This window comes from Crocodylus porosus, unplaced genomic scaffold (assembly GCF_001723895.1).
Source record: "Crocodylus porosus isolate Cpor-Errol unplaced genomic scaffold, CroPor_comp1, whole genome shotgun sequence".
Classification (NCBI taxonomy): domain Eukaryota; kingdom Metazoa; phylum Chordata; order Crocodylia; family Crocodylidae; genus Crocodylus; species Crocodylus porosus.
The window spans coordinates 259,297-279,979 of NW_017728947.1; the positions used below are offsets into that span (position 1 = coordinate 259,297).

Here is a 20,683-nt window from a genome sequence, read left to right on the forward strand (position 1 = left end):
TGGCCCAGGTGTGCCTCCCCTGGGGCCCGAGGGGGGCCCAGCAGGGAGGTGGCTGTTCTGATCCCTACTTAGGAAGACGGAGGCAAAGAAATCGTTAAACACGTTAGGTTTTGTCGTCTGGTGTGACGACCAAATTTCCCAATGCGTTCTGCAAGGGCCTCACGTTACCCGGGACCTTCTTTTTGCCCCCTATGTATTTAATAAAGGACTTCTTATTGTCCTTAATCTGGGAAGCTAGTCCTAATTCCATCTTTGCCTTGGCCTTCCTAACTGTCCCCCTACAACCATGAGCGACTGCAGAATAGTCATCCCTGGTGATGACCCCTTCCTTCCATTGGGTATACGCCTCCTTTTTAGCAAGGAGACATTCCCGAATGTTTTTGGTGAGCCACGGAGGTTTGTGTGCTCTCCTGCTCCCTTTGATCCTCGTTGGGATTACCTTCCTTTGTGCTTGGAGGATTGCCCCCTTTAAGGAGCAACCACTCTCCTTGGACACCTGGCTCCCCTCCCCTCTGGGACCTCAGCGCATCCCCAGCTATCCTCCTTAGCTCGCTGAAGTTTGCCCTTCTAAAGTCTGGGGCTGCTGCCTTTACTGCATGCCCTTGCCACCTTGCGCAGGATAGTAAATTCCAGCAGGCGATGATTGCTGTCGCCCAGTCCTTCAGTTCCCATCTCCCCACTCTAGATTTTAACTCACCCAATGAACTTCGCCGTCTGCAATCCCCCACCCCCCCAACCGTGCCCCTCTCCCACTTTTTTCTAAGCCATTAATAAATGCTCTTGAACACCAGCTCTGGTAGTACCTTCTGGGACACGCTTTAGTCGCCTCTTTCCATCCTTGAACACTGACAAGTTATCTCTACTCCATGATTTCAGCCTTTCAGCCAGCAGCAAATCCACACCAGTACTTTGCATTTTTCTCATGGCTACATATGTTCCCTTAATATGTCTTTGTCATGAGATCACTTTGTCAAGAGATTTTTCTTTAAAAACCATGCAAACGCTGTCTACTGTTTTTTTGTTTTACCCATTATGGGGGGGTCTGCTCAAAGAATCCTATTAGATTGGGAAGCTGAGGTGGGTTTGCTCTGAAACATAGCTGGACTAACCAGTCTTTAGATTGTCATGTTCCTTGGGTGCTTTTATAATTCCCCCTTACCTTTTTGATGCATGTTACTTCGTGCTACTGAAGGAAGATATTTGCTACCCATCTTCTCTTTGCTGTAGTAAATGGTTGCTAAGGGAGAAAAGTAGCAGCTCAATTGAAATGCTCTGAAATCTCATCAGAGGTCTTGGGTATGTACCATCAGGAGCTGGCAGCTTGTTCTGTTATCACTGTTAAGTGATTGGGCTTAATTCTGTCAGCACACATTTCAGATTGGAGCTTCATCTCGCTAAGAAGAGTAGGCATGAGTAGGGATTTGCCTAATCCTCTTGGCTGGAGACCTCCTAAGAAAATATGAGGTACTGATAATGTTTATTTCTTTTGCTCCATGGTGATTTTGTAGGAGAATCCAATGACTTACATTTGATTGACAGGGAAATCTTTAATGCTTGTTCTTGCTTGTCTGTTCCTCCATATATTTGTCCTTACACCTCACCTGCTGTACTTTTATTGGCTCTACTGGAGCTAGGGGCCTGTTTGATATGGGTGTGATCTCTCCTGGCATGGATGGCCCTGTAATTTGAAAATTCGGTGCTTACAAGGTCCAGCCTAGTTAGCAATGGTAGGAGTTGTAAAAGTTTTAATTGACAGTAATTAAATCAGATGAATTGCCTTAAGATGTGACTTGAGCTGCCTTGCTGATGTCCCTGGGAAAGCCCTTGCAGAACTACCACATTAACTCATGCATACGTACATTTTTCTTCTCCTGCAATATGCACTTTTTCCACCCCAAAATCAGACCAAATTCAAGTATATGTATTAAGTGAAGAAGCTGTGTGGTTTTTTTTCTGACTGAGACAGGCATGGTGCTGAATGGACAATGGCTTGTTTTTTCTCTCCAGAAATCTTAATGATTATTTCCTCCTTTTTTTTTTTTTAATGGTCTTAATGTTCCACTTATCAAGCTCAGTTTTTTCTTAGAGCAGTTTTGCTGTCTGCTAGGTGGCTACTGCTGGTTTTTATCTTCCTATTTTACAGTCCTGGAGACTCTAGCTCTCTCAAATCATAGATCCACCCATAGAGACTAGTGGTCAACAGCAGCTAGGGTTTACCTTTAGTTCAGCAGGAAAGGGAGGGTGGGTCAGGTGAAGATTATGCTCTGTCCCTGGCCTATGCAGCCAATACTCTGGCTTCCAAAAACAAGGTACATGCTATATTTTTGGGGCATGTCATGTGAGGAAAATATGGTATGTCTGTCTCTAGTGCTGTTTTAAAAGAAAGTCTGAAAAAGATGACAACATTGCTTTTTAGTGATGGTGTGGGGCTCTTCCTTCTTTGCTCAGAGCAAAATATTGTCTGGGCAGACGAGACTTCTCTGAGGAGAAAGCTGGTCAAGGGTGAGAGGTTGGAAGAAAGCCTGCTGCTCTGTAAATACTTTACAGCAGATAGAAAGTAAATCAACATGGTCTTGTACAAGTGAGCCTAGATCATCAGCTGCAGTAGAGTGCTAGTGGTGAGTGGCTGGGATGGGCCGAGGAAGGATCTGTACTGTAAAGTGCTGGAACAGTTTGGTTTTCTAGAGCTTCTGTTATATGAGGTGAGTGGCAATGACTTATGCCACTTCTTCCTCCTCTGCATGCCTGGAAGGGAGACCTATCTAGGCAAAGGACTGGATGGTTTAATAGACTATCCCTTTAGCTCCACAATGGAGCTGGCCTTCTCTTCTGCATATGCAGAGGTGTGTGTATTTGGAGCTACCAAGGAATGCAACCCAGTCATTACAGAAATCAAGGATAAGTCACCAAACTTGTTCATTGTATCTAGCCCTTGCAGGGTTATCTCTTGCAGGGTTATCTCGAGGGCTTTTAGTCTGATTCTAGAAGTCCTTGTAGAGAAGCATTTTTTCTGTACCTTTTTTTTTACTAGGGAGATCTTTTCAAGATCCTTGAGCAACTAAACTTGGTGCCAGTAATGTAAGTAAGGATGGGTGAATAGAGCATGAGCCCCATGTGTTGTCTACGAGAGGTGCTGGAATGAAAGTGGGGGGGGGGCACCTCACCCTCTCTTTACCTTCTCTGCAGTGTCTGCAGCAGCCAGGTTCAGGAGGGCAAATCAGTAGCCATGGAGTTGATGCTAGCCAGAGGTTCTCCCCCAGGGAAGCCATTGCTGCAGAGGCAGGTGTTGGAAAAGATTAACCCTCTTGTCTCTGTATGTTTTGCCGCCAAATTTTGGCTTTTAAATTGTCACTCTGCACACAAGTCAGTGGTGGATATGGGGTGATTGCTCCCTGCAGGAGCAGACTTTTACCAGTTATGCCTTGCTTGGTGCTGTGCCTAAACGGTGCTGCTTTCTTCAACTGCCTCATGAGCACCCTGGACAGGAGAGAGAGGAACTTTTTACTTGGTGAGTATAAATAACAACTCTTTCTCCTGGCTGCCATCCGCCTTGCAAGTGGAAGTATTTCCTCATGTCGCAGGATCGCTACAGCAGTGGTCTTCTCTACCTGTGGTCCACAGACTATGTTTAAGGGCTCCATGAAAGATGACTATGATCAATCAAAAATATGCGACTATCCATACTTTCTGTTCAAAGTGTTGTGCTCACAGGGCATACAGTGTGACTTAAAAACCAGCAGGAATCTTATCGGGGGATAAGGCACAACGCCGTATTTATTGGAACATAAAAAGAATAAAGAACAGTAAGGTTATTTGCCTCACTCATTCCCATTCATACTTAGTCAGTCAGTCAGTCATTTGTACAAAGAAACAAGCACACGTGCACAGATAGTTAGACAGTTTTGCAAAGGTTAAGGTGTTACCTAGTTCTAAAGTTGCTCAGGTCAGTCTGGTAGCTGGCCAGACTGACCATGAGTGATCGAGTCAAGTCTTGTGGGACGTGCCCAAAACTCCTTGCAGGTAGAAAAAGACCCAAAACCTTGTCTTTTGTGTTGCATCTTTATAGTGATGGCTGTCCGTACAAGCCTGTAGATTCCATTGATTCAGACACAAAGGTCATTTCCCCCCCTGTGCTGTTGGCTGGGTTTGGTAGGACATGATCTTCTGGCTTTGTGGTCTGCAGTCTTCAGGGGGGTTATTGCTTGCAGTCTTCAGCCATCAGGGTGAAGCATGATCTAGTATTTGGTAATCCTTGGCTGCTGACTTGACGCTGCTGCAACCTTTAACCATTAAACCACAAAAAGCTATTTTCACCTGTTGCGAGAGGACTTCATGTTGTCACATACATACATAATTCACTCTTTCATTGCATCTCTCCACATACACCAGACATGCCACAAACCTTGCATTAACATTTTCCTTATGCTAAATTTAAGTTCTTAAATCATGAGACCAATAAGTCAAATAAATTTATGCTAAGCAACAGGAAATTTTAAAATAGATGGTTAATTTCAGAACACTAATAATGACTGATGAAATATTATAAAAAGTAAATCATAACAACATTAATTTTATCTTTAGTCGTTAAATATTTCATCATATAAAAAGAAAGATAACAATATAAGTAATAAAAACAATTATAGTTACTGCAATACTACAAAAGGGTTCTGCACATCCATTCAAATTTTTGGGGGTCCACAAATGGAAAAAGATTGAAAGCCAGTGGCCTAGAGGACTTGCTTGAGCTTGGGGGTGCCAGGGTGCTATGTACACCTTGTAAAGGACAGTCCCTTCAAGAACGGGTCTAAATGGACAAGGGGCTACAGGAAGGATACCTTGCTTCCCTTGCAGAAGGGGAACTAAGGCAGAGGTGAGGCTAAGTAGCAAAACTAAGGTCACTGGAACTCTGTGGTGGAGCTAGTTCTTCTGAGTCCCAGAGTAGTGTCCGTTGCCACAAGGCCAGCCTAGCTCTTTTTGAGTGATGGCAAAGCTAGATCTTGTACTTCCTTTTGCTATGCAAGCATGTGAGGAGAGCATGGGAGGGCAAGTGAGGTGGTGGTGGGGAAATGTGAAGTCACTGACCCTTGATGTGATGTGCCAGAACTTGCAAAACAGGCCCTGGCTGGGGCAGTCCAGTGGGACCATGAACGTGGGATATGGTCAGCGCTGTCTCTCACTTTGCTATTGTTGTGTGAGAACTCCCTGACTGTGCCAGGCTGGGTTGGCACAACTGAGCCAAACGTATACAGTCCAAAACCACATGAAATGCTTAAACTTTTTTTTTTTTTCCCTCCCATGTTTGGATTCTTGGAAAGCTGCTTTGCTGGTGCACTGACCAGGAAGCTGCCCATGGGTCAAGGTCTCTTGTGTGGCAACATGCAAGAGAAGATGACGGAGTGAATGTCCTTCTTTGTCCTGGAAAATACCATTGCCCTTTGGGAATGGGGGAATTCACTGACTAGTGTGTGATCTAGATACTGGACTACATGTCCAGTGTTCTGTGCAGTGAACAGAATAACTGGAGAGGGGAGACACCCCATGAAGAAAAGCTTGACTTAAACATGTGATCCTTTTGGTCCCAGCAACCTGAGCAGAGTCGTATAGGAGGCATTTTGTAGGAACCTAAACCCAAATGATCCCCTCTCTAAAATAGCTATATATGTAAAAACAGCCACTGCAGCTCAGAGTCTCCTACTGGGAGATTGAAATGAAGCCTTTGCCATGTGGCTGTATCTTCTTGACAAGACCCAAAGGCATGTACCAAATGAATCCCTTTGCTCTCCTGCTTTGCATAGACCATGAGGTGAAGAGGGAATGAATTTTGAACCCAGTCTTGTTCCCTGGCTCTGCCTGGCTAGCCCTGGGGTTTCAAAGATTATTAATCACATACTACAAAATAAACTAGAGAGGACAAGCCAGCCCATCATCCTCTGGCTGTGAACTCTAAATTGCAGCACAAAAAATGAACAACCAGCAGGTCCTTACCAGCAGGTCACTAGTATCCAGCTTGTGTGAGAAACCACACACTGTGGAAAGCATGTACGAAAGAATGGGAATACGAGGTTAAGTTAACCCCAGAAGCAGGCAGACTCTGGGCAGACTTCTTTACACCCTGCCCCCTCCTTCTCCAAGCTTGTCTAAGTGACATCTGCCCAACCCTGTCCTGAGGACTGAGAGCACTATACAGGCAGTCCTTGGACTTGCAACACAATTGGTTCCTGAAAACTGCATCTGAAGTCAAAACAGTGCAACCATAGGAAACAACGTTATAAATGGGGGATTGGTTCCTGAACCCAAGGCCTGATACCCTGTTTTCACCAAAAATAGCCCAGAATTTTGTACTCAGTCAATTATAGATGAGTAATATAGCTACATTAATGTATTTATATTGTAAATGGCAATCATATTGATTTGTTTGAACTCAGAGGTGCTGCCCAGACACATTGGGTGTGATCGAGGTTTAAAAAGGGCTATGCAGGGTAAGTCTTGGGGTACCACAGTTTGCTGCGGTAGTGTTGCCTAGAGGCAGGGCACCACAGCAGAAGTGACTGCCTGTCTCTGCAGGTGAACCTTGACTAGGCACACTTGGTAGACAAAAGTGGAAAAAAATTATAAGGATTATGGATGCCCTTGGTAACCCCTGTAATGAAGGCCCCCTGCACTACCTGCCACCACCACAGCAGCAAAGCACCATTTCTTCTGCATCTGTTCATTCATATTGCCACTTGCAGGCAATCAGAAGCTACTGCAGCGTAGCAGCAAAACCACTGACCTTGAACTTAAGACTATGGCACCAACTTGTAGTTCAGCATTCAACAGCTGCTTGCATAGGGAAGCAGGCATGTCTAGCTCCACTTGCTGTTTTGCTCTTACTCACATTCTTCTTCCCCTCTTGTGTATCTTTCTAGGAAGGCTCACATGTGTTAGGTCTCTCTGTTTTGCTGTACAAAGTGATTGTCTTGCTTGAGCAGCTGCTTCCGAAGGGGACAATGCCCCATAGTAGCTACAGCTGTCCTTTCCTCAGGGAAGATGGGGATCACTTTAAATAGAATATGGGAGAGGGACTTTGGGTAGTTATTGGGAATTAGTCAATGCCAGAAGATCATTAGATTTTAGACCAGACCCTGTGCAAAGGCCACTTATTGCTGTCACACTGATTGTATTCCCCTTGAGTTTTTTTTTTCTGTTCCTTTTTTTTTCCCCCTCCCCTTTTTATCTCCCTCAAAACCTGAGTGGGCAGGAGTTAGTGATCAGTCACTGTTTCACTCGCTGCAGGCATGTATTTGTGCCAGTGTTCTCTCGGTAAACGTTACTTTGGCATGTACCAATGACTCGATGTGGGAAGAGCCATTTAGTCAAGTAGTGTGGGTGTGTGAATATATAAAAAGCAGTTTAAAAGTGTTTTCCTATTTATCCTTGAAGCCTTAGTGCCACCTGAATCAGAATTGCCTGCTTCCCCACTCTTGTCCAGCCACAGTTAACCATATACCTATGAAACATCCCTTGGTCTTGTAGGTACCAACTTTAATTTTTGCTGGGGGGGTGGGCAGTTAAGATGATGGACATGTGGAAAGTCTTATGCATTTTGGGTGGCAGCCCTCTTCCCAAGGGGGATCAGGGCCCTCATGCCCCCATGTACTTGGTACCTCTGCTTGGGCTGCCTCAGGAGAGTGGTCTGTAGCCCAGCATGGTGCTGTCGGGGATTGTCCTCTCCAGAGGTATAGGAGCCATGCAGCTGAACTCATTCCCCTAAGCTCGGGAGCCTGTCGGGGAAGGTCAGCGAGTTGTTTATTATCCAGGAGAAGTAGGTGAAAGGCTGTGGGTGGAGGGGATCCCCCCCCTCGGACTGTTACATAAGGATGTTTTAATAATAAGGGCATCAGGGGCCTGATGGGAGCCAGTTGGAGATGTGTAGCCTGTCTCCCTTCCAAACAGAGAGAACAGAATGATAAACATCCACTGCTCACAACATCCAGCTCATTCCCAGGCGTTGCATAGCCAAAGACCCACGCTCATCATAAGCCTGGCTGCAACAGGAGCCAAAATTCAAGGACAGAATGAGCGTCCCAGTGTAGGGCATAGCTGGCTTTCCAGATCATCTGCCTGCTCCTTGTTTGTTATCTTCTCCAAGCCTTGCAGTCCCTCTGCCATGATCTGCTCTTTAGAGCTCTGTGTGCGCATCTGTATTTTCTGCCTACCAGCATCCCCTCTCCCCTGCTTGGATGGAGCTCCACCCAGCTGCTGTTCATCTTTGCACTGTCTTCCATCAGGCACTGTGGATGCTTGGAGAATGGGGCTTGTTTGCTTCCCTTTTGGTTCCTACAGGACTACTGAAGATAGTGAAGGTGCCCATTTCTGTAGGCTGCTGATGGCTTTGCCCTAAAATCTCTCCCAATGGGACTGACCATGCAGATCACTGCAGCTCAGTGGTGGACCTGGTGTGAGGCTACTGGATGCTGGCTCATTGCCCTTCAGGGGGCTCTTCTGTCTTAATACCCCCATCAGCCTAGCCAGCAGCGTAGCTCTTTATTCTGTGGATGCTGCTTTGTGTCCAGGATGGCACTGAGAGGGGAGAGCGCATCTTATTGAGCCTTGGCATAGTAATAATAATTCAAAGGATGCTTTGAGTTCAGTTGTCATCCAAAATGAGCATACCAGAAGCATAGTCTTTCCATGAACAATAACAACAAACTTGTGCATGTTTGCAGTAAACCTGTATGTGGAGCCAGAGCCCCTCTTAGTTTCGGCATGGGAATGAACTAAGCATAGCCAGCTAGCATGTTCAGTTTTATACATGTTTTAAGGGGAGTGCATGTGGCTTCCAGCTGGGCAAATAAACTAGCAGCAAATCCTCTACCCTTATTTTATTTTTGGCAAAATATCTTTCAGCAGGTTTTGGTGTTACTGACTCTCAGCTCAAACAGGATTAGGGCGGTGGTTTAGAAGAATGTGTCAAACTAGAGACTGTCTTGCAAACCTGTTGTGGGGACTGTAGCTAGCTGCGATTGGTCATGAATGTGTCACCCTATTTCTTTTCTGCTTCTTGATTGGAGGGCTCCCAAATCCACAAAGGGGGTTTCAGGTTGCTGGTACAAGTGTTCATGAATCTATATTCCTTTTATTAGGGGAAGGGAGGTGCACTTCTTTCCTTCTGTAGTCCACAAACACTTCAGAAGAGAAACGTTTTTGCAGAAAACTGATTTTTGGTGTCTGTAATGACCTTTCATTGGATATGAACTTGTTGCTCTTAGTTCAGCCAGTGCTAGCAAGGACTTCTTTTGAAGCCCTGTCCCAGCATGTGAGCATGGGCACAGATGTGTAACAGTTTTTCCTTCTTAATCTACATTCATGACACAAGGAAAACTCCTCCTCTTCATTCATTTATGCAATTTATTTTATTTTATTTTTTTTATTCCCTCCAGAGGTATGTTGATGGAGGGATTTCAGATAACTTGCCACAATATGAGCTGAAGAACACAATCACCGTGTCTCCGTTCTCGGGTGAGAGTGACATCTGCCCCAGGGACAGTTCCACAAACATCCATGAGCTGAGGGTCACCAACACCAGCATCCAGTTCAACCTTCGCAACCTCTACCGCCTCTCAAAGGCCTTGTTCCCTCCAGAGCCTCTGGTGAGTCTCCTGTGGCCACTCAGGGCAGTTGCTGCCATGGGCTGCTTGTGCAGAGGGAGCGCTGGGTCTTATTCCCCCACCCCAGTTTTTGCATCCACCCCCCCACCCCACCCCCCGTTGGAGGAGTCCAAGTTCATCCCAGAAGCGTCTAAAACGCATTATGTAGGTTTTTGTTCCTTTGGAAAATCCTGAAATTAGGTCCTGGTGGAGTCTCAAGGAAAGTACTTCCATGTGCATCTAATAGGCAGCACCCAAGAAGCTTTTAGAATAAGGATGCAGAAACACCCAGAGCAGTCTGCTCTTCAGGCCTTTTGTTAAAGGCCCAGCTGGCACCAGCAACCATAGGCTGTTTATGGTGCTCCCAGTGCTAGCCAGCAAAACAGATGGTATGCTATAAATGGCTGCATGTGTTTCCCTTTTGGAACAAACAGAGCTGCTGATTGGCCCTGGTATTTTTGTGCATAACAAACAAGAGTGCCCTGCTTAACTTGGCCCATACCCCCTCCCATTTCCTGGAAGACTTTATAAAGACAGCTACACTGGGCCATCCTGGCACCTGCTAGGGCAGGCTTCCATTTTTGGCCTGCTGCTGATTTGAAGCAGCTCTTGTTGCACAGGAGGCTGAGAGATCCCCTTGCTCACAGCAGTGTTGTATCTCCATTCCCTTCCTTTTCTGGCCCAGGACTGAGCTTGGGAACAAGAGAACAAGATAGTGGGGATAAGTGGTGGGAGGGAGGTGAGCAGAGCTCCTGAGCCCTGCCCCACCCAGGCAGCAGGCTAAGAGAAGTGGGGAGGAGGATTTCTGCATTGGCTGCAGACCTCCTGGCACTAGGTCTAGAGTTGTGTAGTGCTGTAGTCAACAGAGCTGTCTCCAAGTCACACTAGTCCATCCCCCCCACTGCCTGAAATGACCTGCCCTATCTGTGTCTGTGCAGGTGCTGCGAGAGATGTGCAAACAGGGCTACCGGGATGCACTGCGCTTCCTGAAGAAGAACGGTAAGGAGCAGAGTATCAGCATTTGCACAAAAGAGACAGTGCCTGAATCGTTTGACCCCCGCTATGCTGCAGACTGAACCTGATCTGGATAAATTCCTAGTGGTGTGAGGGGGGGTTGCTGGTTGTAGCCGTGTTGGTCTAAGGACATAGGCAGGCAAGGTTCATTGGGCAGGTGTGATGTCCTTTATTAGATCAACTAAATAGTTAGAAAAAAGTTCTTTGCTTTACAGAGGGTGTTTGTGCCCAAAAAGCCTGCAAAGAACTTCCATATTTCACAGTGTATAAGTTGGGTTTTGAAGCCCAATTTTTGGGGCTTAAAAATCTAACTCGACACCATGTCCCCATCCCCTGTGAGCAGCGCTGCTTGGACCGCACCAGCGCTGCTCACAGGGGAAGGGACTACATGCACCAAGCCTGGCCTAGTCCCCTGCACATGGCATGTCCCCAACCAAGTGCCAAGACTGGCACCACTTGCAGGGGATGGGGATGGGCTCAGTGCTTGACTGGCACAGCCCCATCCCTTGCAAGCGGCATTGGTGCAGCCCAGGCAGTGCTGCTCGCAAGGGATAGGGCCACCAGCTGAGCCCAGCTCCCCATATTGACCTGCACTCAGCAGTGCCACTCACAGCAGCAGGCTTGGTGCTGGGCTGGCGTGGCCTAGGCAGTGCTGCTTGCAGGGGATGGGGCTGCATCAGCCCAGCCCAGCCCCAACTAATACACCTTGCCTGTGCTAATCTTAACTTTTTGCGTCAGAAAACAGGTCGGGTTATACATGATGTCGACACATATGCTATAAAATATGGTGTTTCGTTGGTCTAATAAGATATCACATTTACCCAAAGAACCTTGCCTGGTGGGTGGGGGTGGGGGTACAGGAGGTCCAAGATGATTCCTGGTCAAGTCAGGGTGACTCTGCCTGTGAATATTTGCCTTGGATATTTTAGGTGGTGAAAGTAACATCCCAGGTGTAGTTCAACATTTCTGGGAACAGAGTCTTCCTGTCTTCTACAGCCATGCTGTAAAAGCTTCTGCTTGAACTTTACAGCCAGCTTGCTTCATTAACACAGATGCAATTGGAGATGGCATGTGTCTGTTTGTGGTGCCACCTTGTGGCTGGCCCTTAAAGTTTACTCACTCATTTTGTTGGGTGTGCTTGGGCTCCATGTGCATCAAAGAAGCATATGCAGTTTCTTGGCTCTGTGTTGTTGGGGAAAGCCTAGCTTTGTGTCAGTGCAAGGCATAAGTGTTAGGGATCCACACTGGAGCAGTGTAGCGACATGATTGCTAATGACCTTAAAATGCAGAGCCTTACCAATATTTCAAATGGGCATAGACTCGTATTTACTAGTACAGATCCTGCCCAGCATGCAAGGGCCTTGAGCATGTGTAGATCCAACGTACCTGCATGCGTTAGGACTTAGTTGGTCATTAGAATGAAGAACAGCAAAGCAGTTCTGAAAGGACTAGCTTGCAGTATTTATGGAACATGCTAAGAGATCTGCTTTTCTGGTTGGGGAAAGGCTCTCTAGTCTTGAGCAAGAGCACCAGAAATCTAATGTGATGCATAATAGTATCATGGAGGGAGGCAGCCCAAATAGCTCCATCAGTTGGTGGAGGTAGGTATTCTGTATCAGCTGTGAAGTTCCTTCCCTTGAGGGATGAGATGATGGCAGCTTAAATGAAAGGTGGCACTAAGTGAAATGATTACAAGGTGTCCCTCACTTTATGCTGTAAACGTGTTCCTGGAAAACGGCACATAACTCGAATTCACATAAAGGGAACCTACTTTACAATGTAATAAATAGGGATATATTCCAAGGCCTCGACTGTACTGACTCCCAGACCCATTTCTACCACTTTTACAAGACAATATTGGTACTCGCCAACAGCAGACAGTACACACGAGCACAGGGTGGTGGTGAATGTTGCCATAATTGGGATGGCAACTACAGAAACACGTCTTGCAGACAAGTAGCGAGGAGCACAGATCCGAACTGTATTGGAGTGGAGACTGTACTTTGGTGCATGTTACTCCCACAATGCCCTCCACAGGGCAGCTGACTGCAGGCTGCCACCACACCGATCACATAAGTGTGAGTTTACCTTGCATATAATGAATTTTTGGTATAAAAAGGATCATTGCATAAGAGTAAATTTGCACATACGGAACTCGCATAAAGCAAGGGAAACCTGTACTTTGAGTCGCTACAATCTCAGCATATGCCTTCTGTCCCCAGGTCTTTTTAATCAGCCAAAGCCTACAGGTCCACTACTTGCCATCAAAAACTCTGCAGGGGAGGAGGATGCAGAAGAGGAGGAAATCAGCGCTGAGGACCAGATGGAAGAGGACTCTGCCCTAGCTGTTGTTGAAGATGATATCTTCGACCACTTGCCACCCAGAGTGAACCAAGGTACAGTCTGGGAAGAGAACAGTTGGATGTTTCTGCCTGTCCCATTTGAAAGTCTATTTTCTTTCTAAACTGGTCAGCACATCTCATCAAATGAGGGGAGTGTCATTTGTGTGATGGCCATCAGAGACCTCAAAAGCCAAGGTTTTCTACTTCCTGACCCCAAGAGCCAGGTTCTGTAGTAGTAGATTGACAGATGCTCATCCTCTTGAGACTGAAGGAGATGTATAGTGCAACCTGATGGGTTAATTGTTTGAGGAGGTCCAGTAAACTGGTCAGAAAACTCCTTTGCCTCTTTTTCACATAAATGCGAGAGGATGAAATTTTATCTGGTTTTTTCCCCATGAGCCAGGTAAAGCTAAATGCTTGTGCTCCTTGTACCTTTGTTCAGAAAGTACTGATACACTGTGAGATTTCCAGGCAGGTGGGTCAGTGTTTTATAGCTTTTGTGCTACTGGAGAGAAGGTGGCTGTGCCAGAAAAATCTAGTTTAAGCTGTCAAGTAAACAGTTACCCATGTTTTTTTCCATATGCAGCCCTTATGGAGGTTTGTGCTGAGAGAGGGGGCCGGTTTACTTCGGTTTCTAAGCTGCTGCCTGTGCGTGTGGTCTCTGCCATGATGATCCCATACATGCTGCCTTTAGAGTCTGCCATCTCCTTCACAGTCAGGTAGGCCTCAGGTTTATTTTCATTGCTACCTACCACTGCATTCAGCATGGTTGGCTGGAGGGCAAAAACTAGATTTGTTTCCTCCTTCCTTGCTACACAACAGCTGGTTGGGTCAGGAGGGACCTTGCTTAGGTTCTTGTGAGTCAGTTGTGTCTGGGGTTCAGCCACAACCAGTTGGACTCAGTTGTTTGAACATAACTGGCTTCCAGAGTGCCTCCTGGTGAGACTGCAGTACACTTCCCCTTGAGTAGCTAATGAAGCCTTTACATGTGGAAGTGGGCAGGTGCAAGGCAGAAAACTAGGATAGAGGAATGAAGGATGCCTGGGTGGAAATAGCATAGTCCTGTCTCTCCTAAGGGGAGGGAAGAGCACTCTTGTTAATCCTTGAAAATTTACTGTGGTGTTTTGGATTAGAGAGGGGAAGGGTAAAGTGGATGATCTTATTATGTCACCCAAGCTGTTTTCTGGCGGCTAACAAGTCCATGGGTCTTGTTGCTATTGGTGCCCAACAAAAACACTTCCTCCCTTGTTGCTCCTCCTCTTCTTCCCTCCTCTTCCCCCCACAATCTGGTAAGTTGTTTAAAAATGCGTGTGGTGAGAGTATAAATATGACCATTTAAAGATCAAATGCCTCTCCTGTGTTATGGTTACTTCCTCCTTGAGTTGCGTGAACTGCATGAGATGGCAATACAGAGGAACCTGTGAGTGGCAGTACCACAGAAGAAAATCAATGAGTACCTCTGCCATGCTTTTCAGGTCAAGGGGTCTGTCCTATCAGGAAGTGGTGGAAGCACCATTATTCTAGCTGTTTCAAATTGGCTTGGATGAAGCTTTCACAAGGCTTGTGATAAGGAACAATTCTGCTTTGGCCCTGGGGCTTGGGATAGATGGTCTGCAAGATAGCTTTTCTTCTGCTGTCATACCTATGGAAAGCCACCTGCAGCCCTTCGCCTAATAGTCCTGTTTCTTCCCTTCCTCTCCTCAGGCTCCTGGAATGGCTGCCAGATGTCCCTGAGGACATTAGGTGGATGAAGGAACAGATGAGTAAAGTCTGCAACTATCTCATGAAGGAAGCCAAGAAGAAGCTAGGCAACCATCTCTCAGCCAGGTATGACTGCTTTCATTTTAGCCCTCCTTTTGCAGTGGTCTTCCTCCGTCTGGAGAGGGGTGGAATGCAGGCAGAAGGAAGAGGGGATCCTTTATTGCACATTCTTGTAGTCCTTGGAGGGATTCCAGGAGGACATTGTTGTGAAGAGGTACCGTAGCAATGGTGTGATTTCATAGATGAGACTGGTGCCTGTCTGCCTGGCATTTGTCAGAGGTTCAAAGGTTCCTCCAAACATTAGTAGCAGTTTCTGCTTAGCCTTGTGCAAATAGCCACACTGTTGCAGCACAAGAAAGGGCAAAAAACGTGGCATGTACAAACACCCTTTAACTGCAGTAGCAAAAGGTAAGAGAAGGATATGCAGAGTGTGATTACTCAGTACTGAAGTATGCAGAGAGAGCTTTCAGCATTGCTTGTTTGCACTGTGCTTTAGCTGTAGCCTGTGCCATTAGTACTGAAGCCCCTCAGACAACAGAATGTGTGCTCTGAGGATGAAGTAAAGCGTATATGACCTTTTGCAGTGGTTCTCAATCTCTTTAGGCTTGAGGCATCCCATAGAAAATGCCAGCTCTTAGTTTTCACTCTTTCCGTAGTCAAAAAAAAAAAAAAAAATTAGTGTAATTCCTACGTTGCAAAAAACTCAAACCACAGCAGGTCAGAATGGTTTTGACACTGGATTCCTCTTTGAAGACTTTGGGTGTACTTTGTGAATCGCATGCAGGCGTTTGCACACCTAACTGTACTAACATTGCATGGCCTGTGGCACCCTTGAAAGGATCTTGATCCAACCTGTGGTGCTGTGGCTCCCTGATTTGAGAATCGCTGGTCTGTAGGGTGAAGCAAAATTACTTGCTTATTGTAGTAAGTAACTGACTAACAGAAGCTAAGGAGCCAACTCTGCTCACTTTTCTGCTCTCTGTATGGTTTGCAGAGTTGCTTTCACTTTTGTCCAACAGAAGCTTTATTGACCGAAACTGATGTTACAGTATTTCCTCATGTTTTATGATGCATGCTTCAATTTCCAGTAGATGGTTTTTGGAGAAAAGGTGCATATTGGATGTGAGAAAAGGTCTCCTGGGTCCCAGTCCACTTCCTGTTCCTCCTCTTGGCTTTCAAAGTTATAACCTCCCTTTCTCTGCCTTTCAGGCTTTACTACCACCTTGAGCTCCGAAGGACCCAGAGCCTGCCCATCCCACTGTCCTCTGCCTGTGGTGAGGCACTGCCTCAGTGGATGCGAAGCAACCTCTCGTTGACAGACGTTATGATGAAGTGGGAGGAGTACCAGCGCCAGCTCATGCTGGGTTTGCTCTGCATCAATGTGAACATGCAGGCCTCCATATTCCCGCAAGAAGGGCTGAAGATGAGACCCCCAATAGTAGACTATGTGCAAGAGAGCCTTCCACTCTTCTGAGTTCACTGCTGCCACCACAGGGTGGGGGGGAGGGAGCAGAGGGGTGGGCAGCATCTGTGATGCACCTGGCAACCTGCCAGCTTGGGGCCATTATTGCCCTGCAGAGGGGACTTCCTGTAAAGAAGAAGACAGTCAGTGGAATGAAACGTAGCTGATTTGCCCCTTGCCTTGCTAGGCAAGGGATATCCTGTTAGCATGATCATGTTGGCTCATGATAACCACTTAAAGACATGTATCAACACCCAACAGGGAGGTGGCAGTGACTTCTTTTGGCCACACCCTAGCAATTCTAGTTGGGCTTCCTTGGGAGACGTACCTGGAACTGCTGGGTTTTCTTTCAAGTAGTTTAGGGACCTAGTTGGTGTTCTAGAATGCTTTTGTTTGCTTGTTTTAATTGTGTCTGATTTTAATTATTTAAAAACCATTTAATGTCCTTTGGCCCTTCACTGTATTACCAAAAGGTAGAGCAGCCTGCAGTGCCAAACCAGCCATCTGGTTAGCCTCGAGCCTACCCCTCAGGTCTCCTCCTTTTTTTGGAGCCGAAGTTCTTTTTACCTCTGTCCATGCTCCTTATCCCCTCTTGAAGCCAACTCCAGTCTTGTTGCTATCGATACAGATTTCACTGGCACTGGAACTGGAGAATTGCAGGAGTCAGCCTGACACCCATGGTTACTCCAGGCTTCCTTCATTTCTTCTCCTCTGTCTCTCTCTCTCTGTCTCTCTTAAGGGGTCTATGTCAAGCCTGGCTTTTGGAGGCCTGACATCTATATAGTGCTAACTAGCTGGGATGCTTCCCTTCCCTCTTCCCCTCCTTCTCCCTGTCCCCAAGAAGTTGGATAACAACTTCAGAGTCTGTGTTTTCAAAGTCATTTTGTGGGATTTAGATGCCCAGTTTCCACTAATTTGAATTGAAATAATTTTGAAAAATTCCCACTTTGCTTCCCAGTGTGGGCTCAACAAATGCCGGGGGGGAGGGGGAAAGGATATGAAGGGCTTGTAAGGTGGCAGAAAGCAAGATTGCATTGTGCATGCTTCCAGGTGGTTTGTGGTGGGATGGTGCAGCAGGTTCCCAGCAGATGGGTATCTGAGTTGAGAGAGGGCCAGGTTCAAGTTTCAACTCCAAGGGACCGTGGATTTAGGGAACTTTGAAACCAAACTTAGTGTTGGTGCAACAGAATGGAACTTGACTGAAGTCAGTGTCCATGTTGGTGATGAACATAGACCTTAGCAGTGAGGTAGACAGCACTCCACCATTACAGGTGGGACCTGCTTGCTTCATGTGTTGACTGATGACGGTGGTGTCACGATGGATAGCCAGGAAGAACAAGCAGGAGGAATGAGGAAGATGTGGAGCGAAGCAAGAAGTGCCTTCTTACAGCCTACTGCTTATTTTGTTACTTAAGACGAGTCAGTGGGATTATACTGGGGCTGAACTCTGCTCACTGTTTCACTTGCCTTTTCATTGGTGCTCTCTTGAAATGTCTATCCCAAGGTAACCCATTAACCTTATGCTGCTTGTGTGCTTACAGCTAAGCTGTTTGGCACATTCTCCCTGAGATGCCTGTCTAGTTTCGTCATTGACTAGCTTTGTAAATGCAAAATGGCCTCTTTTTTTTTTCCCCCCCACCCCTAGGGCTGAGGGATGACTTTTGGTGGGAACTGCACATACCACAAGCCAAAAGCCCTCATCTTCTGACCATCTGTGATGCACAAACCTTCCAGATGGTTTTATCTTCACAATGCATCTGGCTGTGCATGGCTTCTTTCTACCTGTCCTAGCACAAACAATCTTCAGTAGGCCAAAGCAAATACATGTGTTCTTTGCAGGCGAACAGAATGGGGAGGTCTCAAGTTTTTTATATTTAAATATATACCCAGAATCATGACTCGGTAAAAGGTCCTCAGATGTCACTGTTTATAACTCTGGTGCTGGGCGCTAAGTAAATAACTGAGAACTTGGAGAAGGAGAGGAAATAATCCAACAGCTCACATGTGTTCTGGACACACTGAGAAATGGTAGTTTACTTTCAGAAGGTGAAGGGTTTTCTTTGTGTTGTTTTTTTTCTAGCAGCAGTGGCCTCTACACTTGAGGTGGGTGAGAGTTTGATTCAAATGAAGAGTATTCCTAGGAATGACCTACATTCCTACAATTTCTGGCAGGCAATGGTCAGGTGCTTGACTGCTTGTCACAGAATTCCTTCTGTAGTAACCAGATGACTGTGGGGAGCCTTGGCACTAAGGGCCTGGTGGTGGGTGATCTGTCTGTTCCCACAAGGCTTTGGTATGGAAACAAGCTTATGTGACTTGGAACATCATTTTGCCAGTCTTGAATTTGACACTATGTACAGAACAGAAATGCCTGAAGAATTGATTAAATGAACTTGGTGTTTCTCTCCACCATAGTCTAATTTAGCCTTTCTTTAATGTCCCACTGTTAAGGCAGCGGAAATAGAAGTCAGAGGTGCTTGCTGCCTGTCTATAGCCATATGCTGAGTGCATCGGTAGTGAACCAAAAGGGAAGAAGATTCTTTCGCTGCCCTAGAGTCATAGAAAATTAGGGTTGAAGGGACTTCAGGAGATCACCTAGTCCAGTGCCCTGCTCAAAGCAGGACCATCTCCAACTATGTCACCCCAGCCAAGGCTTTGTCTAGCCTGGTCTTAAAAACCTCCATGGATGGAGATCCCACAGTCTCTGGGTAATCTTTTCCACTACCCTCCTTCTTTTCCCACAAGAGAGGTCACATTTGGCATAACCTGAGTGAGATGTCCTTTCCATAAAATGCTTGCCTTGCCATGGGTTACACTCTTATCTGGGAACAGCTAATCTCTGCCTGCCTGCTGGCCCGATTTCCTCCCCCCAAAAAAAATCTTCAGCAGAATGCTTATTTATTGGGAGGTGGGGAAGAAAAGGGAATTGCCCTTACACACATTTGGTTTGGGATCAAGGGTAGGAGAGGGCAAATTTCTTTCTGGAGGAGGGTGCGTGTGAGAACCCCATGCCCTTGGCTCTGCCTGATTTATGTAAACGTATATTTATGGAGAAGGTAAGGCAGTCTTTTTTCCACTTGTCTTATCCCTTCTGCTGCCCTGGTAAAGCACTAACATATTAAATGAATCTTCCAGCAGCAGAACTTTGGGTGGAAATTCTTTCAAACAAAGTCTTACTAAGCAGCCACACTATGGCACAAATGGCAGGCATGACCCTGGGTTTTCTTCAGGTTTCTTCTGCTAGGATTGTGGAATGGTGTGATACAAAGGTACTCTTGTCCCTGGGGTGAGCTATATGGTTTGAGAGATCCAGGAAGTTGGCAAGTTCCTGTTCATGCATTTCCAAGTACCTGACTTCTGGAGTCAATAGAAGCCATGAACTGGAACCTACATTTAGCTTTCATCCCCATTTCTGGCAACCATTCCAACCTTCCAATGAATGAATCCAGCTACTAGAAAAGAAGCTTTCACATCCTTTGGATTATGCACTAAGAAACCAAAGTCCAGCTTTAAACTGGGTCTTACCAGAAAAGCCAGTTCTTCAGGGTGGAACAAATGTGACCATGCATAACACACAGTTTGTGAGACCAGTGCATTAACTCCTTCCCTGCCTTCAAGAATGTGCAACATGGCATGCTCTTAGCTTTCAGACTCTGGAAGATGTGTGGCACGGAGGATGAGTGAGTCACCTTTTGCTGGGGTCATGGTCTGGTTGGAAGTATCTTTTTCAAAGCTAAAATACCCCAAATTCCTTTTTAAAATTTTATTTATTTATTTTTAACAATAGGAGTTATGTAACTTAAGTTCACCCATGGTCATTTATAGCTTCTCCTCAAGGTAGTTTATGAACATTATATTTCTAGCCAACACGCAATAGAATAAAAGCTGTAGCCCTATAAAATAATGCCTGTCAGATGGACATTTATGCAGCATTGCACATGTCTGAACTCTAGAAGTCTATCAAAATGCTTTACTAGCTTTAAAGGACTATGAATTAAGCCTGCAGTGATTTTATGGGGCATAGTTGACTTATGATCATAGTGGAATTCCCTACCTAACCTGCTTGACAACTACATAGTAAATAATAAATCTGTTGAGCAGCAGCTGATTAAATGACATAGTTGTACAAGCCTAATATTATACCACCTTACAACTGAACCTGAATTTGACGTGAGGGGCTTCCAAATTGAGGTTGGTTATGGGACAGAAATGTCTTCTGCAATGACGTGCACAAGTGAGGCAGCCTACCGAATAACTAGCTACAAGCACGGCTGCTCATCAGTGTATGGAGCTTTTGGAAGGCTCGTATCCTAGGACCAAAAGATCTTATATGACTTTCTAAAAATGTTTTCATTTGCTTTGTGAATAGTCAGCGTAGATGATGTGTGTGCTGGTAGGCAGACAAAAAGGCAGCTGGTTAGAGCTCTCTCTTTTAAATGCCCTCTCTGGCCTTGAGGGTCCCGCTTCACATCCAT

The 20,683-nt window shown here is 46.0% G+C and overlaps 1 protein-coding gene across 1 annotated transcript in view; it reads left to right on the forward strand.

The window, feature by feature from the left end:
- The window catches only part of PNPLA2 (patatin like phospholipase domain containing 2), a 52,949-nt gene extending 34,335 nt beyond the window's left edge, over positions 1–18,614 (forward strand). Inside the window, exons 4-9 of the mRNA XM_019551593.1 lie at positions 9,423–9,632; positions 10,568–10,628; positions 12,866–13,039; positions 13,572–13,704; positions 14,690–14,812; positions 15,956–18,614. Of these exons, the coding sequence (XP_019407138.1) occupies positions 9,423–9,632; positions 10,568–10,628; positions 12,866–13,039; positions 13,572–13,704; positions 14,690–14,812; positions 15,956–16,220 (966 nt within the window). The 3' untranslated portion in view covers positions 16,221–18,614. The remainder of the gene's footprint in view (positions 1–9,422; positions 9,633–10,567; positions 10,629–12,865; positions 13,040–13,571; positions 13,705–14,689; positions 14,813–15,955) is intronic.
- Positions 18,615–20,683: the final 2,069 nt, after the last annotated feature.